At 39.8% G+C, this 25,631-nt stretch overlaps 1 protein-coding gene across 2 annotated transcripts; it reads left to right on the top strand.

The window, feature by feature from the left end:
• The first annotated feature begins 1,803 nt into the window (after positions 1-1,803).
• On the top strand, positions 1,804-25,610 carry VPS39 (VPS39 subunit of HOPS complex). 2 transcript variants are annotated; one of them, XM_061462361.1, is made up of 26 exons: positions 1,804-1,895; positions 3,425-3,490; positions 4,323-4,349; positions 4,771-4,835; positions 5,629-5,671; positions 6,744-6,838; positions 8,052-8,150; positions 8,835-8,927; positions 10,839-11,022; positions 11,515-11,635; positions 11,956-12,076; positions 12,840-12,969; positions 14,080-14,222; positions 15,051-15,194; positions 15,915-16,056; positions 16,344-16,430; positions 19,216-19,289; positions 20,205-20,303; positions 20,563-20,680; positions 21,147-21,275; positions 21,745-21,847; positions 22,194-22,239; positions 22,832-22,981; positions 23,149-23,283; positions 23,847-23,938; positions 25,002-25,610. In XM_061462361.1, exons 1-26 carry the CDS (start codon positions 1,823-1,825, stop codon positions 25,075-25,077), a joined length of 2,655 nt encoding a protein of 884 aa, XP_061318345.1. In that variant the 5' UTR covers positions 1,804-1,822; the 3' UTR covers positions 25,078-25,610. The 2 variants fall into 2 exon arrangements, with proteins under 2 accessions (XP_061318345.1, XP_061318346.1); XM_061462362.1 differs by lacking the exon at positions 4,323-4,349 and having other exon boundaries at positions 1,805-1,895.
• Positions 25,611-25,631: the final 21 nt, after the last annotated feature.

The raw sequence follows: 25,631 nt of genomic DNA, 5'->3' as shown, positions 1-25,631 counted from the left end.
GTGTATCTGTGCAAAGGAGTTGCAGCAATGTGGTCTCTCCCCCGACGGCAGCATGGTCAGTCAGATGTGTTTGTTCTGCTAATGAGATCTTTGCCTGTCCTCATGCCTGGTTTTGCTCCTGAAGATGTGTGAGCTCCATGACTTGTCAGGAAAGCATCAGCAAGCTGTCCTGCTAGATGTGTGAAACCATGAATCCTGGAGAGTTGTTACCTTTAATTATGTGGATAGATTAATTTAGATTTATACTCATTCTTTCAAAATAGGTATTGTAATTTTAAAACAAATCATACCAACTACTCTGAAGAGTTGGTGAGCAGGAGGGAGAGCACAGCCACATTTAAGTCTGAGATCTGCGGTTTTCGGTGACTAGAATGGTGTGTAGAAGCTGAATTTTCTACAAGAAATTTGGCTGCTGACTTCAGATATTTTCAACAACCTGTTTCTAACAGAGAAAATGCTCTACGTGCAGGGAGAAAAATGCCAGAAATTCAAATACAGAGGGAACATTGTAGAGTTCCTGTGCCTGATCAGTTCTGTGGATTTGTTAGTTTGCAAGAAGTAGCTGTGATTTTACTCATGCAATGGTGTGTGCCACGCAGAAACTCAAAACAAATTGTGAAGAAGCTGGTGGTGTTGACGGGCTTTTCATTAGGGTGACAAGATGTTCCTGCTGGGAGCTCGGGAGGAGTGACTGAGTAGTAAGAGATCACACGGCATAGTAAAGAAATGCAACAGGCCTGACAGGCACAGTGTGAGTCAGGATCACAAGACCTGGGGTAGAGAAGGGTGTTTGTTTCACTCCACAGATGTAGGAGTCTATGAGTTTGTGGGCTTTTTTTTTAACCTCCTGTTCACTTTACATGGCATTTTATGTTGTATGCTAAAGTATGCTACCTTTTAAAACCTAAAGAGGCTTCATTAGTACCTGGTGATACTGAAACTTGCATTTCCTTTCGATAAATTGGTGCTATGTCCCTCCTCCTTCCATAGGAGTCCTGTGTCAAGGAGACCAGATACAGGCCGTAACTCCTTTGGCAATTTGCAGCTCCGGTTCTGTGAAGGGGATGTGACTTCGCATGGTTTTGTGCTTTGGGAAGGTTTCATTCCTGAGCAGGAAAGAAGCTGGATGGAAGAGTACTGTGCTTGTTCTGCCAGTCTTGTGCTCCATCTCCCAGCACAGAGCGTCCTCACTCCCAGTTCTCTACAACAGTGGTCTCTTTTGGAGATGGAGAGCTTGGCACCACGTTCATTTTTAGTTTGGTTTAGGTAGTTTAGCTTCTAGGCTAGTGGTGGTCAATGTCGCGGGAAGACGAAAGGAGCGTCTTGCACCCTGTCACCTTCTAGGGCTGTACCAAGGTGCTTCAGGGCGGGAAGAGGCCCGTCGGGAACAGAGAGCGCACCCCGCGGCTCTCGCCGTTCATCCTTAGTGCTCAAGCCCCCAGGAGCCGGCAGGCTGCTACTGCCGGGGGGCCAGCGTGTGGTGTGCTGTGCTGTGCTGCGCTGTGCTGTGCTGCGCTGCCGAGGGCACTGCGCGGTGCGATCTGCAGTCACCACCGCCTGCGACAGCTCCCTCACTGTGCACTGAGGCGCACTGAGGGGCCGAGGCGGGGCGGGGCCCAGCGCGGGGGGCGAGGCCTGGGTGCGGAAGCGGCTGCCGGAAGAGGCGGGGAGTTGCGGGGTGGTGGCAGCGTCGCTTCCGCGGGGCCGTCGGCCGCGCAGCCCCAGCGCCTGTGCCGCCGTCGCCGCCGTCGCCGTCGCCGCCGTCGCCGCCGTCGCCGCCGGGCCTGGAGGAGCCGCCGCCGGGCCTGGAGGAGTCGCCGCCATGCACGACGCCTTTGAGCATGTGCCGATCCTGGAGAAGCTGCCGCTGCAGATCGACTGCCTGGCGGCCTGGGGTGAGCCGGGGCCTCTCCGACGCCGGGCTGCCGGGACGCCCTGTCAGCCGTTCGTGGGGTTGCACCCTGAGGCGGCTGTGGGAACCCTGTGGGTAGCGCCGGAGTGTCTCCCTCTACCTGGGCTCGTTGCGGTGGCGCCGGTGGCTGCAGCAGGTGCCGGGCCGAGACCCGCTGGTGGGGCTCTGCCCGCCCAGCGGCAGCCCTGTGGTGCGAGAGCTGCCGTGATTCCAGCGCTGTAACCGTGGGTCGGCGCCTTTCTCGCTAGAAAGCGTTTCCTATGTTTTGGCTAAGACTTGTCTTGGAAAGCCAGTGGTTGTGTTCAGGTCTTGGGTTTAGAATCTGTTTGAGTGTCTTAGTGGTGTATAAGCGCGTGTGATGTTTTTGGTCATACTTGACAGTCAGGATTTTGGTCTGGTCAGGTGTGGCTGTGGTAATGATAAGGCTCGATCAGACTGCCTGAGCAGTTCCCTTCAGATGTGCTATCATGCACAAAATTGGCAATTAAAAAAATTCTCCAGACACTGTGAAATTGTGACCTTTCTGTCTTGGAACAACACTGTAACCTGAACAGTAGCGCCATGTTTAAATGTGAGTTGTTTGTACTATAATTGTAGAGAAGTTATGAAGATAGTTATTCCTGTATTGAGGCTTTTATCCTATATATTTTTGAAAGCATTTATGTTGCTGAAGTAGGAAAAAGTCTAAACTCACAGGTCTGTGGCAGCATGGTTGTGTAAAAAGAGGTGTAATTCTGTCTCTACAACCTTTCTTCCAAATAATGGAAGAAGGGTCTTGCAGGAGACAAGGCTTTATTGAAATACAAGTATCTTTGGTAGTGAGGGAGTAGTAGATGTAGAAAGGAGTATTTGTGTATGTTTATTTCCTTTGTGATTTTCAACAAGGAATAAGAATTTCGGTCATGTTTCATGACCCAGTAAAGATTCCGTGCATTTTTCTATGCTAGAAATGCTGTAAATAGGAAGAGTCTGAAACTGCTGCAGAGTTTGTATATAAAAAGGTTCTCTCTTGTAAATCTTGAATGGCTGTTGGTTGTCTATACAATTCAGATGCCACTTAAGCATAGCTGCTACTGCCCTTCCAGGCATAGCTGACTATTTCAGAGAGCTCTTTGAAAGACTTAACTATTGGAAAAAAAGCCCAAACCCAAACATGGAACTCTGGTTTTTTTTTCCTAACAGTTTTTCCCATTATTCCTGTCTAGCAGATGGTAGTTTGCCTCTTATGATTTCACAAAAGATGCAGTGGTTTGCTGCTTTACCTTTGTATCAACAAGCAGGATGCGATGTCTAGGCTCTAATCTCTGTTTAACTCCTTGATCTTTGGCCATCCTTTCCTGAGAATGAAAGCTACTTCCACCAGAGAGATGAAAGGAGACATGCTTGTAATCACCGCAGGAAGTCTTCTTTGGTATTTGAAATGAGTTTCCAAGTGTTCTGATAAATCTAAGTTGGCTGGGAAGGGCAGTCTTTGTGGAAAATAATTAGGCTCTTTTTCTCCCGTCTTTGTAGAGGAATGGCTCCTTGTTGGTACCAAACAAGGGCATCTTCTGCTTTACAGGATCAAGAAAGACATAGGTAAGTTGATTTTAAGAACGGCAGAAAAAGTTGTTATTTTTATTTCCTGCACTTTAAGAGGTTGTAGTGATGTTAACGAAAGTATGTTTATTTGCTGATTTTATTTCCTACATAGTTTAATGAATATTTATGTGGTATCTTTCAAAGTGTACATACCATTTATCAGATGTGCAAGAAGTATCAGCTTTTTTTTTTTTTTCTGTTTTAAAATATGTTTTATCAGGTCTCCATATGTTTGAATTTATAGTAAGTCAGTGTAATTTTTGTGAATACAGTGCACAAGCATGAGCAAAAGCAGTGCAGTGTGCTAGTTGCCAGATATTTGATCTTTGTCTTCTGTTAATGAAGGGCTGCATTAGTGAAAGAGCAGCTTTCTTCAGTGGGTCCATAAACATCAAGGCATGGGGAAGAGGGATCCCTCCTTACTGGTCCTGTCATGTGTTCACTCTTCTCCCTGTATCTTTGACAGTCATAAGTGTTCAGTCTATTTTAGAGCTGCCACAAATAGAACTATGCTATTTTTGGTCTAGTTAAAATTGATTTTCACTGAACACATTTATATTTTGCATTATCTGCTATTATGTAGAAACTGATGTTACTTAACACTGTTATGTTGTGTATTGTGGAACAGGAGAGAAAGACCCAAACATCTGTTTCCGAGTTCATTAGCTCTTGGACAGATACTTGTAGCTGCTTAGATTCTAGACGCTGAATTCAGCTTGCTTTTTCTGAAACTTGTAGGCCATCTACTCCAATCAGAACATACTAGTCTTGAGTTGTAGTGTCTTATCTCACATGGTAAATTTCTCCCCCTTTTTTGCATCAATGCCAGGAGAGGTTATGTCATCAGAAAGTGTCTGTAAGTCTTTATCCCTAAAACTCCTTCTAAACCCTTGTGGTATTGCTTATTCCTTGTCTACTTTGCAGTGATGTGCTCCCTAGCAATTTAAATTGTTGGTATTTGATGGGTGTGGATAAAGTCTTTATGGGTATCTTTGTATTTCTGGGCTTCAAAATACTTAAATGTAATTCTTGTAATCTAAAATTCCAGCTGGTCAAAAATGTAAATATTGATGGGGCCCTTGGATGGATACAAGAAATGTAACTTAAGTTTTCACTTGGCTATGTAGAAGATAGCACAGATATTTTAGAAGAGCCATTCTTCTAGGGTTAAGTGGCCAAGTTTGCTTTCATAGTTTTTTGTAATCTATTTAGTATAAGATATAGTAATGAACTGAAGGACAACTTCAGTTACATACTCTTTCAAATCTTTCTGGTAGGTTGCAATAGGTTTGAAGTGACACTAGAGAAATCCAACAAGAACTTCTCAAAAAAGATTCAGCAGGTAGGAAATACCATCTTCTTGACACGGGGACCATTTTCCAGTGTTTTCAGCCAAGAAATGAAATATCAAATGTACTTCTGGAATCTCTGCTAAGCTTAACAATGAGTTTCCCCAGAACTATAGACTCTTCTGAGGTGGCATGGCCTGTTACTTTTGCCCACTCTTCCCGTAACAGGAATAAACTTGGTTTGGTTCCTAAAGCAGAAAGCATAGAATTGGAGGTTACACTGTTATTTTTGGCTTATGGAAATGCTGTTTGCAGTAAATCTTCGGCTGCTCTGACTGAGACTGTTTTTTAAAATGATGTTAATACACCAACAGACTGTAATATATAATTTGGTTCCTAGATACAATGCTATAGACATGAATGTAATTCCTCTTAACTGGTGTTTAGAAATGAATTAGCTGATTATCTACTGCCAATGTTCCTACTATATTTTTCTTTTTGAGAATTTCACTTATTGCTTATCTTGATACTCAGGAAAGCATCCCAAAGGTTATGCAGCCTCTTTCAGTAATACTCTCCATATCCTTTAGAAGTACTTTTGTACTAGTAACATGCCACATATAATTTTTTTACCAGCTTAAGTTGCAAGCTCTACGTACTAGCTTGTAAAAACTGTGTTTAAGTGAAAGAGGTTGCAATAGCTGGAGGAAGGTTTTGCATAGCTAGCTGTCTTGCTGCTGTCATTATTTTTGAGAGTATCTAAGATGCATTTTTATAGGCTATTACTGAACTTTTTTCAGAAGTTTTGTTTATGAGTGGAGTCACTAATAGCATTCTTTATTTCAGATTCATGTTGTTTCTCAGTTTAAAATTCTGGTCAGTCTATTAGGTGAGTGAAGAAAACATTTGAATATTTAATGAACTCTTCTCAATGCAGTTACTTGGCTGAATGTGGCACTCTTTCCATACACCTGCATAGTAGTCTACTTGTTAAAAAGTCATTGTGTAGGATTTAGGCTTTTTCACTTTGCAGAGGAAGCATTATGCAGCATAGATTGAGAAGCAGCCTTGCTTGTTGTAAGCCAGCTTGGAGAACTAAGAATGAGCACTGAGTTTTGTGATTAAAAATGAAAAAATACATTGCACTACAATGTGTGTGCGTGTGTGTGTATATATATATATATATATATAGTTTGTTTGTATTGGCATGTGTGCATAAACATATATACATAGGTGCATGTGTATGTATGTGCGCAGTATGATAGCAGCTAAAATGTATGCCCAGACTTGTTTGATGTATGAAATTTCCTGCTGATGTGTTACACCAAATTCAGTTTATATGCAGATGGTGATCTTGTACCCTCTTGTGGAAGATCTCAGTTTGCTTGTCCCTGCCTGTGTTTGTTTCACCTTATGGTCTTCCTATGTCTTTTTTTTTTTTTTTTTTTCTTATGTTGCTACTCCCTTCTTCATGATCTCCCACGTCCCAGCTCTTCCACCTCCAGCATGCATAGATCTCTGCTGCCTGCGTCCTTGTGTATACAAAACTTGACCACGGTAGCATCCATTTGCAGTTGTGCACTTTCCACTAATTTCAGGAGCCAGTTCAAAATGGTCTTTGTTCATACAATCTTCCATTATGAACTTGCTCTACTCTGGCCTGCTTGATGTTCATTCCACTCCCACTTCCTCTGCTTGGTTAGCACTTGTTTTCAGTTCCTTCATGTTATTTTACCGAAGCTGCTGTTAGTCATCTTTTCTGTATTTATTGTCTTGTATTTGAATGTACTTTAGCACTTTTCAGCTTTTGGGAAAACATTCCTTTTCCTTCTGTGCACCTGTTAGTTTCACAAGTTCTTTTTCTTATGGAACATAAAATATGGTAACTTAACTTGAATTAGCAGTGAGCTCTACATGTATCAAATATTGAATAATAATAATAGGTTTTTTGTTTAAACCAGAAAATAACATTTATGTCCATGACCTGTTGACATTTCAACAAATCACCACTGTTTCCAAGGCAAAAGGTGCGTCTCTCTTCACTTGTGATCTTCAGGTAAGGGGAGGAGCACAATAGCACATATACTGTTTGTAATAAAGATAACTTTTTTATGTTTCTTTGTAGATTGTTTGTTAATTTTGTGTTACATGCAAGTTGCTTGGGTGCTAGCGTTTTTTAAAATTAGTACCTACTGGATGATGCTTTGCTTAAGGCAACAATTTTTAATGTAATCACCTTAATTTTTTTTCCTGTGCTTCATAAGGTATCTTCCTTTTCCTGTTGTGATTATAGCATTTAACCTCCAGATGCAAAACTTAAAGATATTTTTACCCTGTAGTAAGTTTAACTGACTAATTTTTTTGAAAGATCCTCTTCAATATAAAAGCCATTCCCTTCTCTTAAACCACCAGTGTACTAACTCTTACCGGTTCCATTGGGCAGGCATCTCCAAACAATGTTTTTATTACATTTCCATTTCTGTTAAACTGTATTGGCCCAAGGAGTCCCAGGGCAGTTGTGTTGGATTCGGGCCATAGAATAATTCCATGAGGTATAGCAATTCTCAGTTCATATGCTGTGGTTTATTAAGTATCTAATTTCTGTCCAAGTGAGTTTCTCGGCCTATCCATGTTATAATCAGAAGCGATGCCTTAGTGCTCTTCATCACTTTTTATCTCTTTGTCCCATGGGAGGTTAGTTTTAAGTATTTTCTAATAAGTACTTAAGGTTTTCTAAGTGTTAAAATTAGTGATGTCTTTGTAATGACTAGATTTAAAGGTGCTTTCAAAGTGCCGTGTTGTTTGTGTGGACGGGCACCTATCTTTGCCAATATTCCTTGTCAGGAAACTTTTCCAATAGGCTAGACTAATAAACAGCTATTAATATTTTTATTTGTCAGTATAACACATTCTTTGCATTGTTCCAAATCCCTTCTCTTATACTTCATAGAGTTCAAGCTATTTATCCTAGTTTTCAGGGCTGGGCTGATAGGTCTTTACTTTTCTTCTGGTTTGTGTGTGTGTGTCTTTGGTACTCTTTTGTTTTTTGTTACTTGGTGTCATAATCCCTGTCAAACTTCATTTTTAAGTATCCCATCCCCATTCTTACTGTGTGTCCTTGTTTAGGGGATGCCCATCTCATATGGATGAGCAAAGCTGCTCTTCAGCTGACAGCTTTACTTCAGGCTGAGGATTCTTTTGGCCTTGTTTTATCTTACTTGCCTCTTAGTTTATGAGTGATTATGACTTAGGCCTGTCTGTTTTCACAGCAGTCAGATACAGGGGAAGAGGTGCTGAGAATGTGTGTGGCAGTGCGGAAGAAACTACAGCTTTATTTTTGGAAGGACAGAGAGTTCCATGAACTACAGGTGAGTTGTGTTGTTTCTGTAGTCATAACATGCCTCAACTGGAAGTGAAGTTGCTCTTTACTGTTTGCTGTGCAGTCCTTTCTACTCAGAGGCACTGCTGACTATCAGAGCATTGACTCCGGGTGGTTCTGCAGTGATTTAGTAGTGAAACAGCAAATAAAAATGAAAATAATGTGGTTGAAATAACAACAGCATTAATACAGTTTCATAAGTTAAATCAAAGGCTGTGCTCTATATTTTCACGTTCTGGTTGTAGTACACTTGTAGGTCAGTGAAATGTATTAGTGTGCAGCCTCTATAAATGTATACCTGACAGTAACACTATGGAACTGGGTCTGCTTCTACTCAAAGTTTTATATGTATGTTGTCAAGTCAGAAGGTTGATGACAAGCATAGGGAACTGAAATTCTGAATACCAGAATGGTAAAAATAACCAATAGAAATAGGTAGAGAATTTTTCAGCTGTGCTGCTTTTCTAGGAAGTTAAGAGTGTGCTTCTTTACTATGCACAAATCTAGCCTTTTAGTTGAATGCTGCTATTCCTTGACCAGCAGAAATCAGGCATTTGTGGTAGGGAATACACTATCAGCAGCAGTACTGCCTGTTACACTCTCTGTTGCCAGATTTGACTTTTGCTTTTCTGTTGTAACAACAATTTTAACCCATTTTCTATGTTTTCCTCAGGGGGACTTCAGTGTACCTGATGTACCCAAGTCCATGGCCTGGTGTGAAAACTCCATCTGTGTAGGCTTTAAGAGGGACTATTACCTAATACGGGTAAGACTGGGATTTGGAATACAATATCTAAGAAGATCTGGAGAGCAGTAGACACTATCACAGCTGCTCTTGTGCTCAGGGTTTTAGCTAACAGGCATTTACGAAAACCAGCATCTGGTACATTTGCTGTATGTAGTTTTGGAAAGGCTGTATTTTTAAACTGATGTTTTGTCAGAAAGTGATCTTCTGTTTATTGCTGTTGAAACGAGTGTTTGAAGCTGTTGCAGAAAAATGGCATTTTTGTTTGGCAGTGGTCTGCTTAATGTATTAAGAAAGAAGAGCTCTAAAAGGGAAAAAAGATACAATAATATTACCTGGTGAACAGTGGAGCTGAACAGTTTTTTATTTTTTCATTCTCTTTTTGAACTGTAGTTGTTTCAGTTTGAAAGTCTCTAAACTTACTGTCATCAATTTAGTATTACAGTTTCCACTTAGGCTTTGTTTGACAGCTATATTTGATTCTTTTTTTTCTTCCTTTACAATTGGCTTCTGCTGATATTATACGAAAATGGGATGAAGTGCACCACTCATGTGCAGATGTACGTATATGGGTAGAAACGCTGATCTATAGTCAGCAGGAAAACTGCACAGTAATTTCTACAGTCAGTTCAAACTGACACTGCTCACAAAAGTAATGCCTTTCTGCAGTGTGCTCCTAGATGTTGATGCCCACCATTCTAGTGGTATGAGTTGTTGTGCAGCTGCTCAAGCAACCACAGTGGAGACTTGCTGTCCAAGTGTTGGCTTTGGTGCTTGACTTGCCCCATGTTTGAATGGCTTTGTTTCACTAAATAGGGACACCCTCCCTCCCCACGTTTTTATGGTATTGTTTGCTGCTGCCTAGCTGTTGATTTATAATGATTTAGACACTTATAACTGATGTTGATGCTGTGCTATGCATTTTATATCCCTGTATGATATATGTTCTGAACAGGACTGTCATCTCCTGGGTCCATCTCAAGCGACCAGTGTCGCAACAGTGCAACATCAGTAGGGTAAAACGTCTAGGTGGGATTCTGACTTAGAGGCGTTCAGTCGTAAGCGTGGTTAAAGCCCTTCCCGTATCTTTGTTCGCGAAGCCAAGCCATCTTCACACTAGCCTTCGGGCAACCATCCTAGGAGAAGGAAAACCCTAACTTCAAACCCAGGCAGATGGAGCTCTTCTAGCCTTGTAAGGCCTTCCATCTAAGAGAAGGACACTCTAACTAAACCTGCGTCCTGAGGACTTTGCTGTCACCGTCCTAGCTAGCTAGGCCCTGGCAGATAAACCTCAGGTGTAAAGGGTAGGACCAGTTTGGTGTATGCTGTGCCTCACCTAAAAAATCCACTGTGCAGGCTCGAAGGGTTTACTCACACTTGCAAAGCCCTGTAGCGACAGGCATGGGATGAAATGGCAGGTGACAAGGGGCACTGGAAGCTGCAGACCCAACCCTGCATGCAGGCGGTTCACAGCATTGGTTGCTCAAGATTGACCCAGGAGATGACAGTCTTGTTCAGAAACATCCTGAATGACCAAGCAGCCTTTTTTCCAACTGGATTTGTCTATCCCACATTGCCCTTTTAGTCATCATCGCACTTGTAGTAAGCGTGGGTAAAGCCCTTCCCAAATCTTTGTTTGCAAAGCCAAGCCATCAATCAATCAGTGATACATGTGCTCACCTATGCTTATAGTAAAAGGAATATATCGTCTCAGACACAAAAGTAGTAATTTTTTATTTCCAAATGATGTATAAGCCAGGTAAGTGATAATATGCTGAAAATTTTATTGCTACTCTTTAAAATTGCACTTATTCTGTTAGTGAGTTGTCTGGGTTGTAAATTCCTTTTGGGGATTTTTGGCTTTGGTCTTATACTTCTTTGAAATAAAGGTTATTTTGAAGCACAGCCTTTTTGTTTTCTTTATCATCCTAGGTGGATGGAAAAGGATCCATCAAAGAACTGTTTCCCACAGGGAAGCAGCTGGAACCATTGGTAGCTCCTGTAGCAGATGGAAAAGTTGCAGTTGGCCAAGATGATCTAACAGTTGTGCTCAATGAAGAAGGGGTCTGTACTCAGAAATGTGCCTTGAATTGGACAGATATTCCTATAGCCATGGGTGAGAATTAGCAGAGAATTTTGATATTGGAGAATTTTGCTTCTTTACTCTTTTGTATATGACAAAATTGACATCCCCAGTATTTAGGAACTATCTGGTTTTGGAGTCAGAGTTCCTAAAGTATTTCAAGTTGTACTCTATAGAGGGTCTCATGTCATTTTTGTTTTTTCCCCTTCTTTGCTTTTAGTCTGTATGCCTGTCTCCTCAGAAAACAAGCATATTGCATGTCTTTTATAAAGGGCCAAGATATGAAATGAAAGGTAATGTGTTAAAGCATTGTAGTTCTCCTGGGCACTTGAGTGCCACAGAAATTCCTGGTGTTGGAAGATGAGTAAAAAGCATGGTAGTATTCTGTTAGCAAATTGCTGTCAGTGTTGGGCACTGATTTTTTTTCTTAATAAGCAAAAAGGGATACGTTTCTCTTTAAGGCATGACTTATTTCGAGGAATGGTTGAGAGCACAACTTACATTTTTCATTCTTTTCATTAACAGAACACCAGCCTCCCTACATCATTGCTGTTTTGCCGAGGTATGTGGAGATCCGTACTTTTGAGCCCCGGCTGCTGGTACAGAGTATTGAGCTGCAGAGACCACGCTTCATCACCTCTGGAGGGTATTGAGTGTAACTGATTATTACTTTTGTTGTGCTGTTTGAGTGTTTAGTAGGACTCTGAAAAACTGAGAGAGGAAGAGCTTTTCTAACTCCCTTAGCTCCTCAAGTGGAGGCCATACTTTGAGGAGTGAAGGACAGAGTTGAGTGTCTTTGGGAATTTCTGATTACTGGAGATACATTCTTCTTTCTGCTTTGCAATATTGCTCAAGTTAACCTTGTAACTTGATTGTGTGTAGCCATGTGTGTATTGACCGGGATTGTTTTTTCCAGATAGGGTATTGCTTCTTTCTTAGTAACCGACCTTTTTGTTTTGTTTACAGCACAAATATTATATATGTGGCAAGTAATCACTTCGTTTGGCGGCTTATTCCAGTGTCCATAGCCACACAGATCCAGCAGCTTCTGCAGGACAAGCAATTTGAGTTGGCTTTGCAGTTAGCAGTGAGTACTTGCACTTGTGCAAAAGCACACAGAAGGATGTTTGCCTTCTACTTTACTGTAGCTAGTCCAGAGAGTTTAATCTTCTTACTGTCCACTTTGCACAAACTGGTAAACTCTAGTCTTTTTTTGACTGAAGTTTTGGTTTTGTGCTGCCATTCTCCATGTTCATCTACTATGGTTTAGATTTTGAGATAACCTTCCACATACAAGACTATTTCTCATATCTGTTTAGTTGGTTACCTTCTTTTAGACTTTGAAGTGTAGCTGACTTTGGGCTGCTCGTAAGCAGTTTTGCTTGGAGTTGTCTGTTTTGTTTTGTCAAATGATCATTGTTTTGTAATGGCCCTCCATATTACTCCTTGAAAATAACAATTTCTTAGAGATGCTGAAGCAGGTTTAATTATATTGCTCTTGCTATTTTAAGTTTTTCTGGTTTCTGGAAACTTTCCTGGAACTACATAAAATGAATTAATTGCATTTTGTATTGCTAACTTGAAAAAAAATTTGAAAAAGCAAATGGGTGAAGAGGTAGTTGCTGTGGTAGAGTGAGCGTAGAAGATAACCAGAAGTAGCTTTCAGACCTTCAAGGTTATCATTGTGACGCAGTAAGCATAAGATCTGAGAATCACCATCAGAGGTGTTCACTTTGGAAGTTTATCTTTTTTCTTACTCTGTCCAAAGGGATAATACTCATTTCTACCGAGTTCCTTCTCATTTACGAGGCTCAAGAGTTTTTAATGTTTGTTAATTTGTATGTGTGTAGGAAATGAAGGATGATTCAGATAGTGAGAAGCGACAACAAATTCACCACATAAAGAACCTCTTTGCCTTCAACCTTTTCTGCCAGAAGCGCTTTGATGAATCCATGCAAGTTTTTGCCAAGCTTGGTACAGGTAAATGTTTGGGTTGGCATTGAGATACCTAGGTTTGAAAAGAAATGAAGCTTACAGACTATTGCGTTGGTGGCGTTTTTTTATTTGTTTTCTGTTTTGCTTTAAAGCAGTGGTGTCTTGTGCATACCAGTCCCCTGTGAATGGCAAATAGCCTAGGCAACTATTCAGCTTTTGATTTTTGGGAATCTGGTTATAGTACTTAATCAACTTCAGTCAATGAGTTAAATCACGAATTTTCCCTTTGTGTAGAATGTATTTGTATTGTAGGCTATTATTACACTGTGTACAGCATGTACACAGACCCTTGAAGTTGAGAGCTTCAGCAGCTGCCAAAAGCCTGCTTGTAGCTTGGAATGAAAAATAAGGAACATTTGAATATTTGATATTCAAATTGGACTTGACCAAACTGAGGACCCTTAACTCTATTTACTGTTTAATGGACCAATTTCTGAAGCCAAGAAACTTTTCTGTGGTTTTGGAAGTCAAAATAGTCTCTGTCACTATTGCTTTGGTTCAGGCATTCATCTGATAATGAAGTATGAAGGCTGGAATATGCCACAGCATAGTGCTTTAGACTGAGATTCTTTTATTGGTGACAGCACATCCCTTGTACATTTAAACCTAGAACTTTTAGTTGGTTTGATGACACTTAATTTCATATTTACTTTGGGAAGCTACAGTGAAGGAAAAGGACTGAGAATTCAAAATACTTTGAACTTAAGATAGACGGCAGTAATTTTGAATTGGTTTAAACTATGAAAATGGTTGCTCATTAGTTTAAGATGGTGCTATTCAATTCCTGTTTCAAAAGCACAGTAAATCTTAAACATTACTTGTTCCTAGAAATCCTGTCCTACTGTCAGAGCTGGTAATGTTGAGATTCTGCAAGGTTTCTGCCAGCACACAGCTTGGAACTTGTGCTTGGACATTGAATCAGTCCTCTTCCTAGATTTACTTTGTTTTAACTTCTTTTCTGTAATAAGCCAGTTTTGTTAGGTGGACAAACAGCACTGTTAAAAAGCTAAGCTTGCTCAAAGGTTACACACATTTAAGGAGTTTGCAAAAATAATGTCATGAATGGTTACTAATACTAGTTATTTTTTTGCTTAGATCCCACTCATGTGATGGGTCTGTATCCTGATCTCCTGCCCACAGATTACAGGAAACAGCTACAGTATCCCAACCCACTGCCAGGGCTCTCAGGGGCAGAGCTGGAGAAGGCACATTTAGCTCTGATAGACTACCTAACTCAGGTGAGTGCTCCTGTATCTGTTTTAAGAGCAGGGTTATTTAGTTTTAGCAAACTTTGTGCAGGAGGCAGTATGCCTACTCCAGCTCTGTCATGCTAGCCTTAATGGGCTGTCTTTATGGTTGGAAACAATGGCAGAAGCTCCCGGGAAAGCAGGGGAACTGGAAGACACGAGGTACCCCACAGATATGGGGGAGACATCATGACTTATGGACCAGATGTGAACGAGTCCGGTAGTTTATTTCCAGTACTCTTCTGAAGAGGACTTGAGATCTTGATCTTCAGGTTTTGTTTGATGACTTTTGGGAGAGCACCCTATCCTGGAGACAGGTCAAAAGCACGCATTAAAAGGTGAAACAGGAGGGTAGTGGGTACTGTAATTTCCTATACCCTTTGTTTTGTTGTAACTGGAATCTGAGTTGTTCTGTTGTCATTCTTACTAGACTGAAAGGAAGCTTGTGGCTGAAGGAAGATAGTTTTTTGTGCATAGTAGTTCAAAACCTCAAGTGTGTTCCAAATGTTTTAAATGTCTCTTGACTTCTCTACAATGTGTCTGTTTAGGTTAAGAGTTTCCTTCTGACTGTTTTCTCAAGACTCTGAACATCTTGCAGAACTACAGATTTGCAAAACAAATTTATACACTTGAATGTGATTGGAAAGATGATGTGTTGAATAGTTAGTAGCAATAAAAATTCTTTAGGAAACAGTTGATTAAACCAAGTTATTAAATTGGTTTAATTTAGCATTTTTACTTGTTGGGTTGTATTTGCTGAGGTGGGATGGGAAAATCTTGTGGCTTTTTCCTGTTAAAATTTCATTTGATGTCCTGCAGAAGAGAAGTCAGCTGGTAAAGAAGCTAAATGATTCTGACCATCAGTCTAGTACCTCACCCCTCATGGAAGGAACACCCACTATCAAATCCAAAAAGAAGCTGTTACAAATCATTGATACCACCTTGTTAAAGTGTTACCTCCATGTAAGTTTCTGACTGACCTAGAGGCCTTTCCTTTACCGTGCAAAGTCTGACGGAATTTCAGGTCAAAACACTTAAGAATAAGGATAGTGAGCTACTTCAGAAATTCTCACACAACCACCTGTCTTTGGTCTAAAAATGATCTGTGAAACTTTGGTGTCAGTTAGGTTGCTTACTGGTCAGGAAGTAGTTTCATGGAATAAAGTACATGTGTCTGTTTCTGGTCACTGCCTCTGTCAAAACAATATGGCCAGGCCTGAGTATTTTGAAGTTCTCATGAATACTTCTCGTGTTGCCTTGTACTGTTAAATACAGGAAAGGACAGTCTTTGCTGTTAGCTTTATTTAAGGCTGATCTCTGTTCTTGAAGGGGAATAGCTCTGATATATATATATATATTTTTTTTTTTTTCTGTCCCAACAAATTGTGGAAATGAAGATGGCCTTGCTCTGAGACTCAGGATGGTTGGTGGGGACCTTAAAGATCATCTAGTTCTAACTTCCCTGCTATGGGCAGGGACACTTTCCAGTAGACCAGGTTGATCAAAGCCCCATCCAGCCTGACCCTGAAAGATGTTAAACTCATTTCTTATGCTATGAGGCTGCTGCTTTTCTATTTTTCTCTTCACCCCTGCCTACCCCTTACAACTCATGTTTTGTACTTTTAAGCATAAGAAGTGTGTTTACTTTAAAAGTATGTTTAAGCACTCGCTTTTTGCTTGCAGACAAATGTAGCACTGGTGGCACCACTGCTGCGTCTGGAAAACAATCACTGCCATATTGAAGAGAGTGAGCACGTACTAAAGAAGGCACACAAATATAGTGAGCTGATAATACTATATGAGAAGAAGGGTCTGCATGAGAAAGGTAGGTATGAGGTTGGGGTGGGGAGAAAAAAAGGGATAGGAGCATGTATTCCTAGTTTTGTCTTCAGTGAGCAGGCAATATTCTGAAGAGACTTTGTTTCTGTGTCTGTCCTGTGATTAAATCACTCTTTGTTCCTATTACCTGTTTGGTATGTGTGATTAAAACAGAAGTTTGTTTTGTCTCTGGTAGCAGAACAGGAAGAATGGTCTTGTTTCGTGTTTCAGGTTGGAATAATACAGCTGCAAAGGAATTAATGTGTTGTTTTTTTTTTTTTTTTGTTCTAAAAGCATTACAGGTACTGGTGGATCAATCAAAGAAAGCCAACTCACCTTTGAAGGGTCATGAGAGGACAGTGCAGTATCTGCAGCATTTGGGTGAGTATGAAGGAGAGCATTGTTTTTATGAAGGTGTTACACTCTTGGGCTCAGCGGTTATGTTACTGTTCAGCAGCTTTCTAGAGGCTGTTAAGCTAAAGGGTATCATTGTCATCTTGTCTGGTTTCTTGAATAATGCAGCTTCAAGAATAAGTTTATGATCATCTTGTTAAAACTTGATTATCTTATTTGAAAACATTCCTTATTTCTGATAAAAAATTTCCATTTCTAGAAGATGTGCTGCAGTATTTTCAGATTTCTTCCAGTGTTACCATCACTGACAAAAGGAAAGTCTAACTTCTGGGTCTTAACTCCCAGTTGCTGGGGCTTGTAGTATCTTTCCAGAGATGAAGAATCCCATATGAAGTTTTCGTTTTCTGTGTTTAGATTGATCTAAATAATGATCTAGTATTTCAGACTATAGGGTTTCTTCAGGCTGTTCACTCTCCCCTGTCCTTTAGTGAGGCTTCTGTTGGTATGAACTTCTAATCTAAGTAATAATTGATTTTTAGAAAAATTATCTTTTAAATTTAGTTATGCGAGATGTATTTTGAGTTGCTTTCTCAGTCTGAATGAAGTAGAAACTCTCCTTTAGTCATGTCTTGCCTTTAGGTTTATAGGCATTTAATGAAATGTTCTTAAATAGTTCCCAGGTAATTAGAAGAAAATTCCTCCAGGCTTGTAGCTGTGGTCTGTTAAGTCATCAAGTATGTATTACTGATTTGGATTTGATACTTCCCATGTGTCAACAGAGTAAGCACTTAGTGTTTATTGCATCAAAGCAAATATTAATTGTTAATTCTGTGATTGGCCATGTCCAACAAAAATACACTTTATCTGGGCACATCAGAATTATGTATTTGATTGGGTAGTGGATAATTTTGTGTATTATACCATTCTTTATCTGTTAAAATATGCAGAACTTTTGCCTCTTATAACTCAAATTAAGGATTTGTTGCTAGGAATGTTTAGAAATTCTGTGTCTTCTTTAATTCTAGCAGCACAAAACATCTTTGCCTCTGTCCTTCAGTGTGGTGCCCATGCAGCTGAATTTTACGTGCTGAAAAAGCCTGTTTTGTTTTGTGGTGGGATGCAGTGTTGGCCTTTTAGCATTCTGATCTATAAGCTTTGGTAGGTACTTGAGGAGTTCCTCTTCTCCTGCCATCCTGAGTGTTTTAAGTAGGTTGTAACTTCGTGTTTGATTTGGTTATGATTTTAGCAAAGACAATTTGATCAGTGCTTTGGAAAGGAGGTATTCTAATTAATCTCACACTTGTTTATAAGGAGTTAAGACTTTGTCTGTTGTTCTACGTAAGAACTTACTCCCATGACTTGTCCTGTCGTGTATTTAAATTTTCTCAGGCTAGCAAATCCATTACCATATAATTCCTTATTAATTCAAAAAGTTAATTAAAGTTTAGCAAAATTCAGGCCCATGACCTTGGTACCATTTGCCAAGTCACTGTTTTGTTTCTGAAACTTTGCAATTGGCTTTTCTGGGAGCTAGTTTAGTTGTTTTTACTTCATAATGCTCATCTTCTGGTTTTTAAAATACTGCTACTATGAAGATGCTGCTTGTTTTAAACATTTAAAAATAACTTACTCCTGATGATATTGTGGGATGAAGGAAGGCAAACAATGGCTGCCTTTTTAGAGGGTTGGTGTAACTTTCCGTTTCTTGCGTAGTTGTGTTGCTGCATTGTTCAGGCAGTGTTTCAGTATTTCTGATCAGGAGGGTAAGGAGAAACTCATGTTTTCCTAATATGTTTTATAAACTTTGTGAAGCAAATGGTCCAAATGAAAGTTCTTTTAAAGAAGCAGGTCCTAAGTTTTCTTAAAAGCTGAGGAGTTTTTACCTAACAAGTGCTTTCTGTGCTAGTTACTTCAGAACTAGGATGCTTCTTTACTACTGGTATGAAGTATTTGGCCATTTGCTGTAGAAGTCATTAGGCTGGCAGGCTGGAAATGGACTGAAGGAAATTGCAGAAGTGAAAAGGACAGTGCTTTTTCTACCCTAATAAAAATATTGTAAGGGAAGACTTTTGAAATGTAATTAAGACAACTGAGCTTGGTTTTGGTCTGAATTGTTTATATTTGGTGGTGGTCAGTGTATTAGCTAATTCTTGTTTCTGCTTGAAATCATGTTTGCAAAGTAATGAAATTGTGGCTATAGGCTGGAATGTGTGATTTGCCAGACTTGAGTGGGGATTCTGTAAATTATATTCTGCTGGCTCTGAAAGCATCTGCTTGTGTTGTGAATAGAATCATAGAATAGTTAGGGTTGGAAAGGACCTTAAGATCATTGAGTTCCAACCCCCCTGCCATGGCAGGGACTCATCACCCTAAACCGTGTCACCCAAGGCTCTGTCCAACCTGGCCTTGAACACTGCCAGGGAAGGAGCATTCACAACTTCCTTGGGCAACCCATTCCAGTGCGTTGCCACCCTATTCCAGTGCCTCACCACCCTTACAGTAAATAACTTCTTCCTTATATCCAATCTAAACTTCCTCTGTTTAAGTTTTAACCTGTTACCTCTTGTCCTGTCACTACAGTCCCTAATGAAGAGTCCCTCCCCAGCATCCTTATAGGCTTCCTTCAGACACTGGAAGGCTGCTCTGAGGTCTCTACGCAGCCTTCTCTTCTCCAGCCTGAACAGCCCCAACTTCCTCAGCCTGTCTTTATATGGGAGGTGCTCCAGTCCCCTGATCATCCTCATGGCCCTCCTCTGGACTAGGTAGATCTTTAGGATTTTAACATTCAGCACTGCTGCTTTTTATATTCCAGGCACAGAGAATTTGCACTTGGTATTTTCCTACTCTGTCTGGGTGCTAAGAGATTTTCCTGAAGATGGACTGAAAGTAAGTGTGGTTGAAACAGGCACCTTGCCATTAAGATACTTAATGCATTGTATGGAATTGGAGTACCCAGTGTAAGAAGCCATGTATTAATGCTAAATCCAATCATAGAATCACTGAATGGTTTGGGTTGGAGAGGCCCTTAAGGTCATCTAGTTCCAACCCCCCTGCCATGAGCAGGGATGCCTTGCACTAGGCCGTGTTGCCCAAGGCTCTGTTCACCCTGGCCTTGAGCACTGCCAGGGATGGAGCATTTACCACTTCTTTGGGCAACCTGTTCCAGTGCCTTACCACCCCCAAAGCAAAGAATTTCTTCCTTATATCTAACCTGAACTTCTGTTTAAGTTTAAACCCATTCTCCCATGTCCTGTCACTACAGTCACTGATGAAGAGTCTCTCTCTGGCATAAGTATATATGAGTATATAATTTATGTTTTCTATGTTCAGTAATGTGGTAGGATTAGCAGTAAGTAGAGCTGGACAGCCTTTCAATTTTTCTTAGGCTTTTCTGGTTTTGGAATACTGTTTTGTAGTAAGTGGCTATTTTGCTACAACATTTAACGTTCTTTATGTCATGCTTTTTGCACAAATGCCTGATTGAATGTTTAGAAGTCAAATGTTAATTTCCCTTTCTTATTTTCCTTTTCCTCTTTGGCACAGAATTGACTCCTTGTATTTGGGAGGTATTGGGCACTGTAAAAGGAGTGTTAACTGAGGCAGAAGGGGGGATGTTTGTTAATTCTTTTAGATGTGAGATAGCTTCTGAGTGCCTGAACTTCTTGTACTTCTGTGCTTGCTCTTTGGACATGGATGATGATATGCTGGGCTTCAGTGCCTCAGAGAAAATACACTGTGGTACTTAATTTAAAACAAACAAACAAAAAATCACCCTTCCATGAATGAAATTTTGTTTAACAGATATTTACAGAAGACCTCCCTGAAGTGGAAGCTTTGCCACGAGACAAAGTGCTCAGTTTCTTGATAGAAAATTTCAAAAGCTTGACTATTCCTTATCTGGTAAGAACTCAATCTCTCCTAGTGCACTTCATTCAGTAGAACATGTTACATGTAAGGCTTTAGCTCTCCAGGTGTTGGAGGCTGATGCATTTCTCAGGGAATGCTAGCTTTGCCATAAGTTGTACCAGGAGAAAATACTTAAAGTATATGAAATCCTGAAGTCAAGCTTGGTAGAGGCAAGCATGGAACTGTTACTTGCTTATAATAAATTACTTCCCATAGGAAGCAACTATAACTGAACCTGAACATGCATTTACAGGAGCACATCATTCATGTCTGGGAAGAAACTGGTGCAGACTTCCATAACTGTCTGATCCAGCTGTACTGTGAAAAAGTGCAGGCCTTGATGAAAGAATATCTAAATTCTTTCCCTCCAGGTATGTTTAGATTTTTCTGGTGGGAAGACCAGGGGCATGGGACAGCACAGGGGAGCCTTCACAGTGTTTTGCTGTAAGCCTTCCCTGTTAACACCCAGAAGATATTCTAAGTGATGAGGGAAATGGAACAACAAAATTTGTGGGTTTATAGGGAAGTCTAATTTACTGCCTCCCTAGAGGGAGCAAGTGACACTTGGTTCATGATTTAGTGGAATGGCAGCTAATGCTCCCTGAATGTTGCATATTAAGGGTAGGGAAGGGTCTTGAATAAGTGAGTCTATTGTTTAACTGGCCATTCGATGTGTTATAAGGAGCCAAAGTAATTTGGCAGGTGCACTGGAATCCCAGCCCATCTAACAGCTTCATCAGCTTTTGGTTGCTTGTAATGATTTGTTTGTCATCTTCTGTGTGCTAGTGTTGTGAAATGATTGTAATACTGTAGCTTATGTTGCTTTCTTCCATATAGATAAAACACCAGTGCCTGCTGGGGAGGAAGGAGGAGACTTGGGGGATTACCGGAAAAAGCTTCTACTTTTTCTGGAGAAGTCTAGCTGGTATGAGCCAAGCAGACTAATCAGTGACTTCCCCTTTGATGGTGAGTTCAGTTTCCATAGGTTAAATAAACCCTATTTGCATTGTACAATGAAACCTCCTCACTTACTGTAGAATCATGGTAACTAGAAACAGAGATGGCTGTATCTGTAGTTGTAGGCTGCTAGTATGGATATTAACTCTTTTTGCTGGCAAAGTTGGGTTTGCCAGTCTCTGCAGGGTTCCTGTAACAGTTGGCCTAAGACATTGTGGCATCTTCCATCACTTAAATATTTAGCTTAACCTTTTGATAAGCGTGAATTACTCAACAAATGTGAAGTCTGATGTTTCTTAAGCTTGCGTGAAAATTCATAAAATGTTACTGAGACTGGTGTGAAATACAGTCTTGATGTAACTTTAACCTGTGCTTAGACTACAGTTTTGTAGTTCCTGATGTTAGTCTGGTCACTAGTAGAGCTTATGTTATCACTTCTCCATGTAGGTATTGACTAATCCTTTGTGTTTATCACTAGGTCTCCTAGAAGAACGTGCTCTGCTCTTGGGTCGTATGGGGAAGCATGAGCAAGCTCTGTTTATTTATGTTCATATTTTGAAGGACACCAACATGGCTGAAAAGTAAGGGTTTCCTGTTTTGTTTGTTTCTTTGTCCTTAGATTGTGAACTTGTGTGTGGTGTTTTGCTTCCTTTCTGTTTGAAGAGGCATTAAATTTAGATTCTGGATTAAAGCTTTTTAAGCTGATAGGAGTGGGAGACTTGCACAAAACCTCCCTTTTCTCAGCATTGTAATTCAGAGTAAATGGCATCATTTTGTTGTGCAGCCTGATTAATTAGTCAGAATTGCATATACAGTCACCTAAATTGGATGGCTTTAGTAATCAAACCAAATAAATGTTAATTTCTGTGGACTGATTCTCTGGCTTCCAAAACTCCCTGCATTTCATCTGGTTCTTCTCTGTTCTAGCTACTGCCATAAACATTATGACAGAAACAAAGATGGCAACAAAGATGTAAGTAGCTGCATCTTTGCAGTCTTCCTTTTCATTAAGAATGAATTAGACCATTCCTACCATGTTTAGGGACTTTAAATTTTTTGCTCTCTATTGACTTTTTTCAGGGTTTGTGAGGGTGAATGGGAAACTATGTATAACGTCTTGGAATTCAGGAATTGTTAGATGATTCTGTTTGCTTAGTTTCTTTTGTTCTTTTTTTTTTTTTTTTATTTGTTGAGAATGTTGCTGTATCACTGGAGTGTGCACTAGCTAAAGTTCTGATGGAATTCAGAAGACAAAATGCTGTGTGCATATTCCCCATGCATCTACAGAAAAGTTAATGATAAAGAGCAATGAAGTGTCAGTTTCTGAAAGCTATAAATGAATTGGGCAAGATAAATGAGGAAGGTGTAATTAAAACTGCTTTTGTAGAAAATCTTTACTGAAGAATGCAATTAAAAGGCCTTGAACATCATTGGGACTTTTCAGTTTTTGTTGTTTCAAGAATTTTGAATAGCATGAGTACAACTTACTAGTATCATTGCTGGGTTCCACCAGCACTGTCACTTTTGGTGCAGTGGTGTCAGAACTCTCCTTTCGTATTCAACAGGTCTACCTGTCATTGCTCCGGATGTATCTCTCCCCACCTAGTGTTCACTGCCTGGGACCAATCAAGATGGAAGTGCTAGAACCTCAAGCCAATCTGCAGGCTGCTCTGCAGGTTTTGGAACTGCATCACAGCAAACTGGATACCACCAAGGTAAGAAACACTTGTTAGTACTCAGTTTGTCCTGTTAGCAAAAGGTGAAAGTACTTGAGTAAGCAAGTGAACAGAATGTAGCAGTGTGAACCTAAATGTGTCAATTTCTGTTCTATTTTGTTCTCTATTCCTCTTAATTTTTCCTAACTAAGTATATTTTGCTCCAGGCAATAAACCTGCTCCCAGCAAATACACAGATAAGTGAGATTCGAATCTTCTTAGAGAAAGTCCTTGAAGAAAATGCTCAGAAGAAAAGATTTAATCAAGTACTCAAGAATCTTCTCCATTCAGAGTTTCTGAGGGTACGTACCCACCACCTATCATGTTCAGTATGAAGTCTTCCTTATGCAGCGTATCGTCCTGTAGATGGCGCTGTAGTGCACCTGAAATGCATAGATGTGCATCAAGTAGGTTGAATGTCCCTTTCCAACAGTGGTGAGAGCGTTGGTTTTAGTTTGGATGGTGTGTGTGTCTTTGCTGTGAGTTTTTGGACTCGTTGTGCTCTGGTGTGTTTGTATGTGTATATATACATATATATATATTTTACTTTTTTCAAATAAACTAAAGCAGGTGATGCAGTTCTGTAGTTCATCTGAACACTCCTTAGTGGTTAGAATGCCTTGGTTTGTGAACCAGGCTAGTTGAAAGTAAAATCCTACAATTCATATAGCTTGGGTGTTGGTTAATACCACCTGCTCTTCTCTACAGACCTGCTGCTTTTGTGCTATACAACTTATTAATGTAGACATAGCCACTGGCATTTAAACCTTATGACAGTTTTCAGTTTAACCAGACTAGAAGGGAGCTGTGGTGTGGCATTGTTTTTTGAGGAATGTCTTTTAATTTGTTATTTATTTTTCTGTAGGTCCAGGAGGAGAGGATCTTGCATCAGCAAGTGAAGTGCATTATTACCGAGGAGAAGGTGTGCACTGTATGTAAAAAGAAGATAGGTAACAGGTGAGAGAGTGTATACCTTAAAGCTTGGGAAACTGAGTCAGATGTGAATCTGGTACACTTAAACTTGTTGCAGAACTCAGAATGTGTATATACATGGAGAAAACAGCAGTATGAGGGAGACACTTCAGAAGTGTTTGAATTACAAATTACATAGCTCAGCTGAGTCGCTGGGAAAACACCAGAGCTTTAGTCAATGAAGCTTACTGCAAGAGTTTAATACTGTTTTCAGTAAAGGAGAAAAAATTCACTTTAGAAACTCGTAAGACTTCTTACTTCACAACTCTACAAGGTGGAAAATCACTTTGATTCTCCACTGAATTTGGAAAATTTTCTACAAACACTGCCTACTACCTGCTTCTTAACTAGAATTAAAAGGATGATATAAAGAATCTCAAAGGAAGAAATATGTGTAATAGTTTTCTATATCTGATGGCTCTGTGGTTGCCTGGCTGATTTACAGATTGTAGCCTAATTGTCTTAGACATCTATTAGTAGAACTAATTCACTTGATACCTACTACTTCTAGTAGGTAATTATGGGTTAGTATAGAAAGCAGATTTTATATGCCCTTTTTCCTCTTTGAACTCCAGTGAAATGCCACACGACTTATTTATTGTTTATCTATTTGATGTGAACCCTCTGTCATATCAGTAGCATTCACAATGATAGGGAAAGATTCTTTTTCCAGGACATTTTAATGAACATAAGCCTGATTATATTTATTGCTGTGTATATTCATTTTTTTTGCTGTTAGTATATAGCATGTAGCATTGGATTTTAAATTTGCATATGCAATATGCAATAATAATGAAATTATTAATTTTATATTAATTTATTAATGAAAATATTTATTATTAATGCATATAATTAAATATGCATATATGTCCATATAAATATTTTGTCTGGGTTTCTCAGGAGTGTATTTGGGCTGTAATTCAAACAAGAAAGTGTCACTTCCATGTAAGCATCTAGTTCTGATTCTGTATAACTTGGATGCTTTTGTTTGAACAAGGAAAACTTTGTCTTTATTGACAATTAATTTTTGTGTTCTGTCTCTTTACAGTGCATTTGCTCGATACCCAAATGCAAAAGTTGTGCATTATTTCTGCTCCAAAGAAGTCAACACATTGGATACCTGACTTTGTTATGGTCCCAACATTCATATGAAACTCGGAACTGATGACTTCAGAAGTTGATGCCTCTTGAGATTTTTTTTTTTTTTTGAGGCTTGTTGCTAGGCTCTTTTACACTGGGTAGAAGTCATTTGTATCTGTGAACTGACTGTACCAGCTGGCAATATTGATTTACTAGAAAATGACTTTACCCATGTTATTATAGCGCTGACAACTACAGTGAACCTCTCAGTACTCAGATGAAGAATAGAAACTGATTTTTGTAGTGAGTTTTGTATTGCACTCCAACCTTGTGGATGAATTGTTAGACAACTGTTGGGCATTCAGCACAAGTCAAGTTTTACTGCAAAACTTACTTCCTTAGGGTGACAGTGTTTGTGATTTGGCCTTGAATGTAAATAGTTTTTCAAAAAAAAGGAAATTCCTTTAAAGTCTTCGCAGCTGTATCAGTGTTGCATGGAGATCACAAGGAGTTTGGCATAGAGGAGACTTCTTTGCCTATATCAAGACCTAGAAAATAAAATTTTACTTTCATCTCAGTAATGGGAATGTTGAATTGC

This window comes from Pezoporus flaviventris, unplaced genomic scaffold (genome assembly GCF_033815535.1).
Source record: "Pezoporus flaviventris isolate CSIRO_AGI_PZ_B2104156 unplaced genomic scaffold, CSIRO_AGI_Pfla_v1 ptg000035l, whole genome shotgun sequence".
NCBI lineage: Eukaryota > Metazoa > Chordata > Aves > Psittaciformes > Psittacidae > Pezoporus > Pezoporus flaviventris.
The sequence above is the reverse complement of the archived record's forward strand: the minus strand, read 5'-3'. Positions and strand labels throughout refer to the sequence as shown.

What these genes read in the sequence shown, in the direction of transcription:
- VPS39 (XM_061462361.1), top strand. Translation starts at nt 1,823, where the DNA reads ATGCACGACGCCTTTGAGCATGTGCCGATCCTGGAGAAGCTGCCGCTG. An exon ending in CAGTGACTTCCCCTTTGATG is followed by an intron (nt 21,276 to 21,744) that starts GTGAGTTCAGTT and finishes GTTTATCACTAG; the next exon opens with GTCTCCTAGAAGAACGTGCT. An exon ending in AAAAAGAAGATAGGTAACAG is followed by an intron (nt 23,939 to 25,001) that starts GTGAGAGAGTGT and finishes GTCTCTTTACAG; the next exon opens with TGCATTTGCTCGATACCCAA.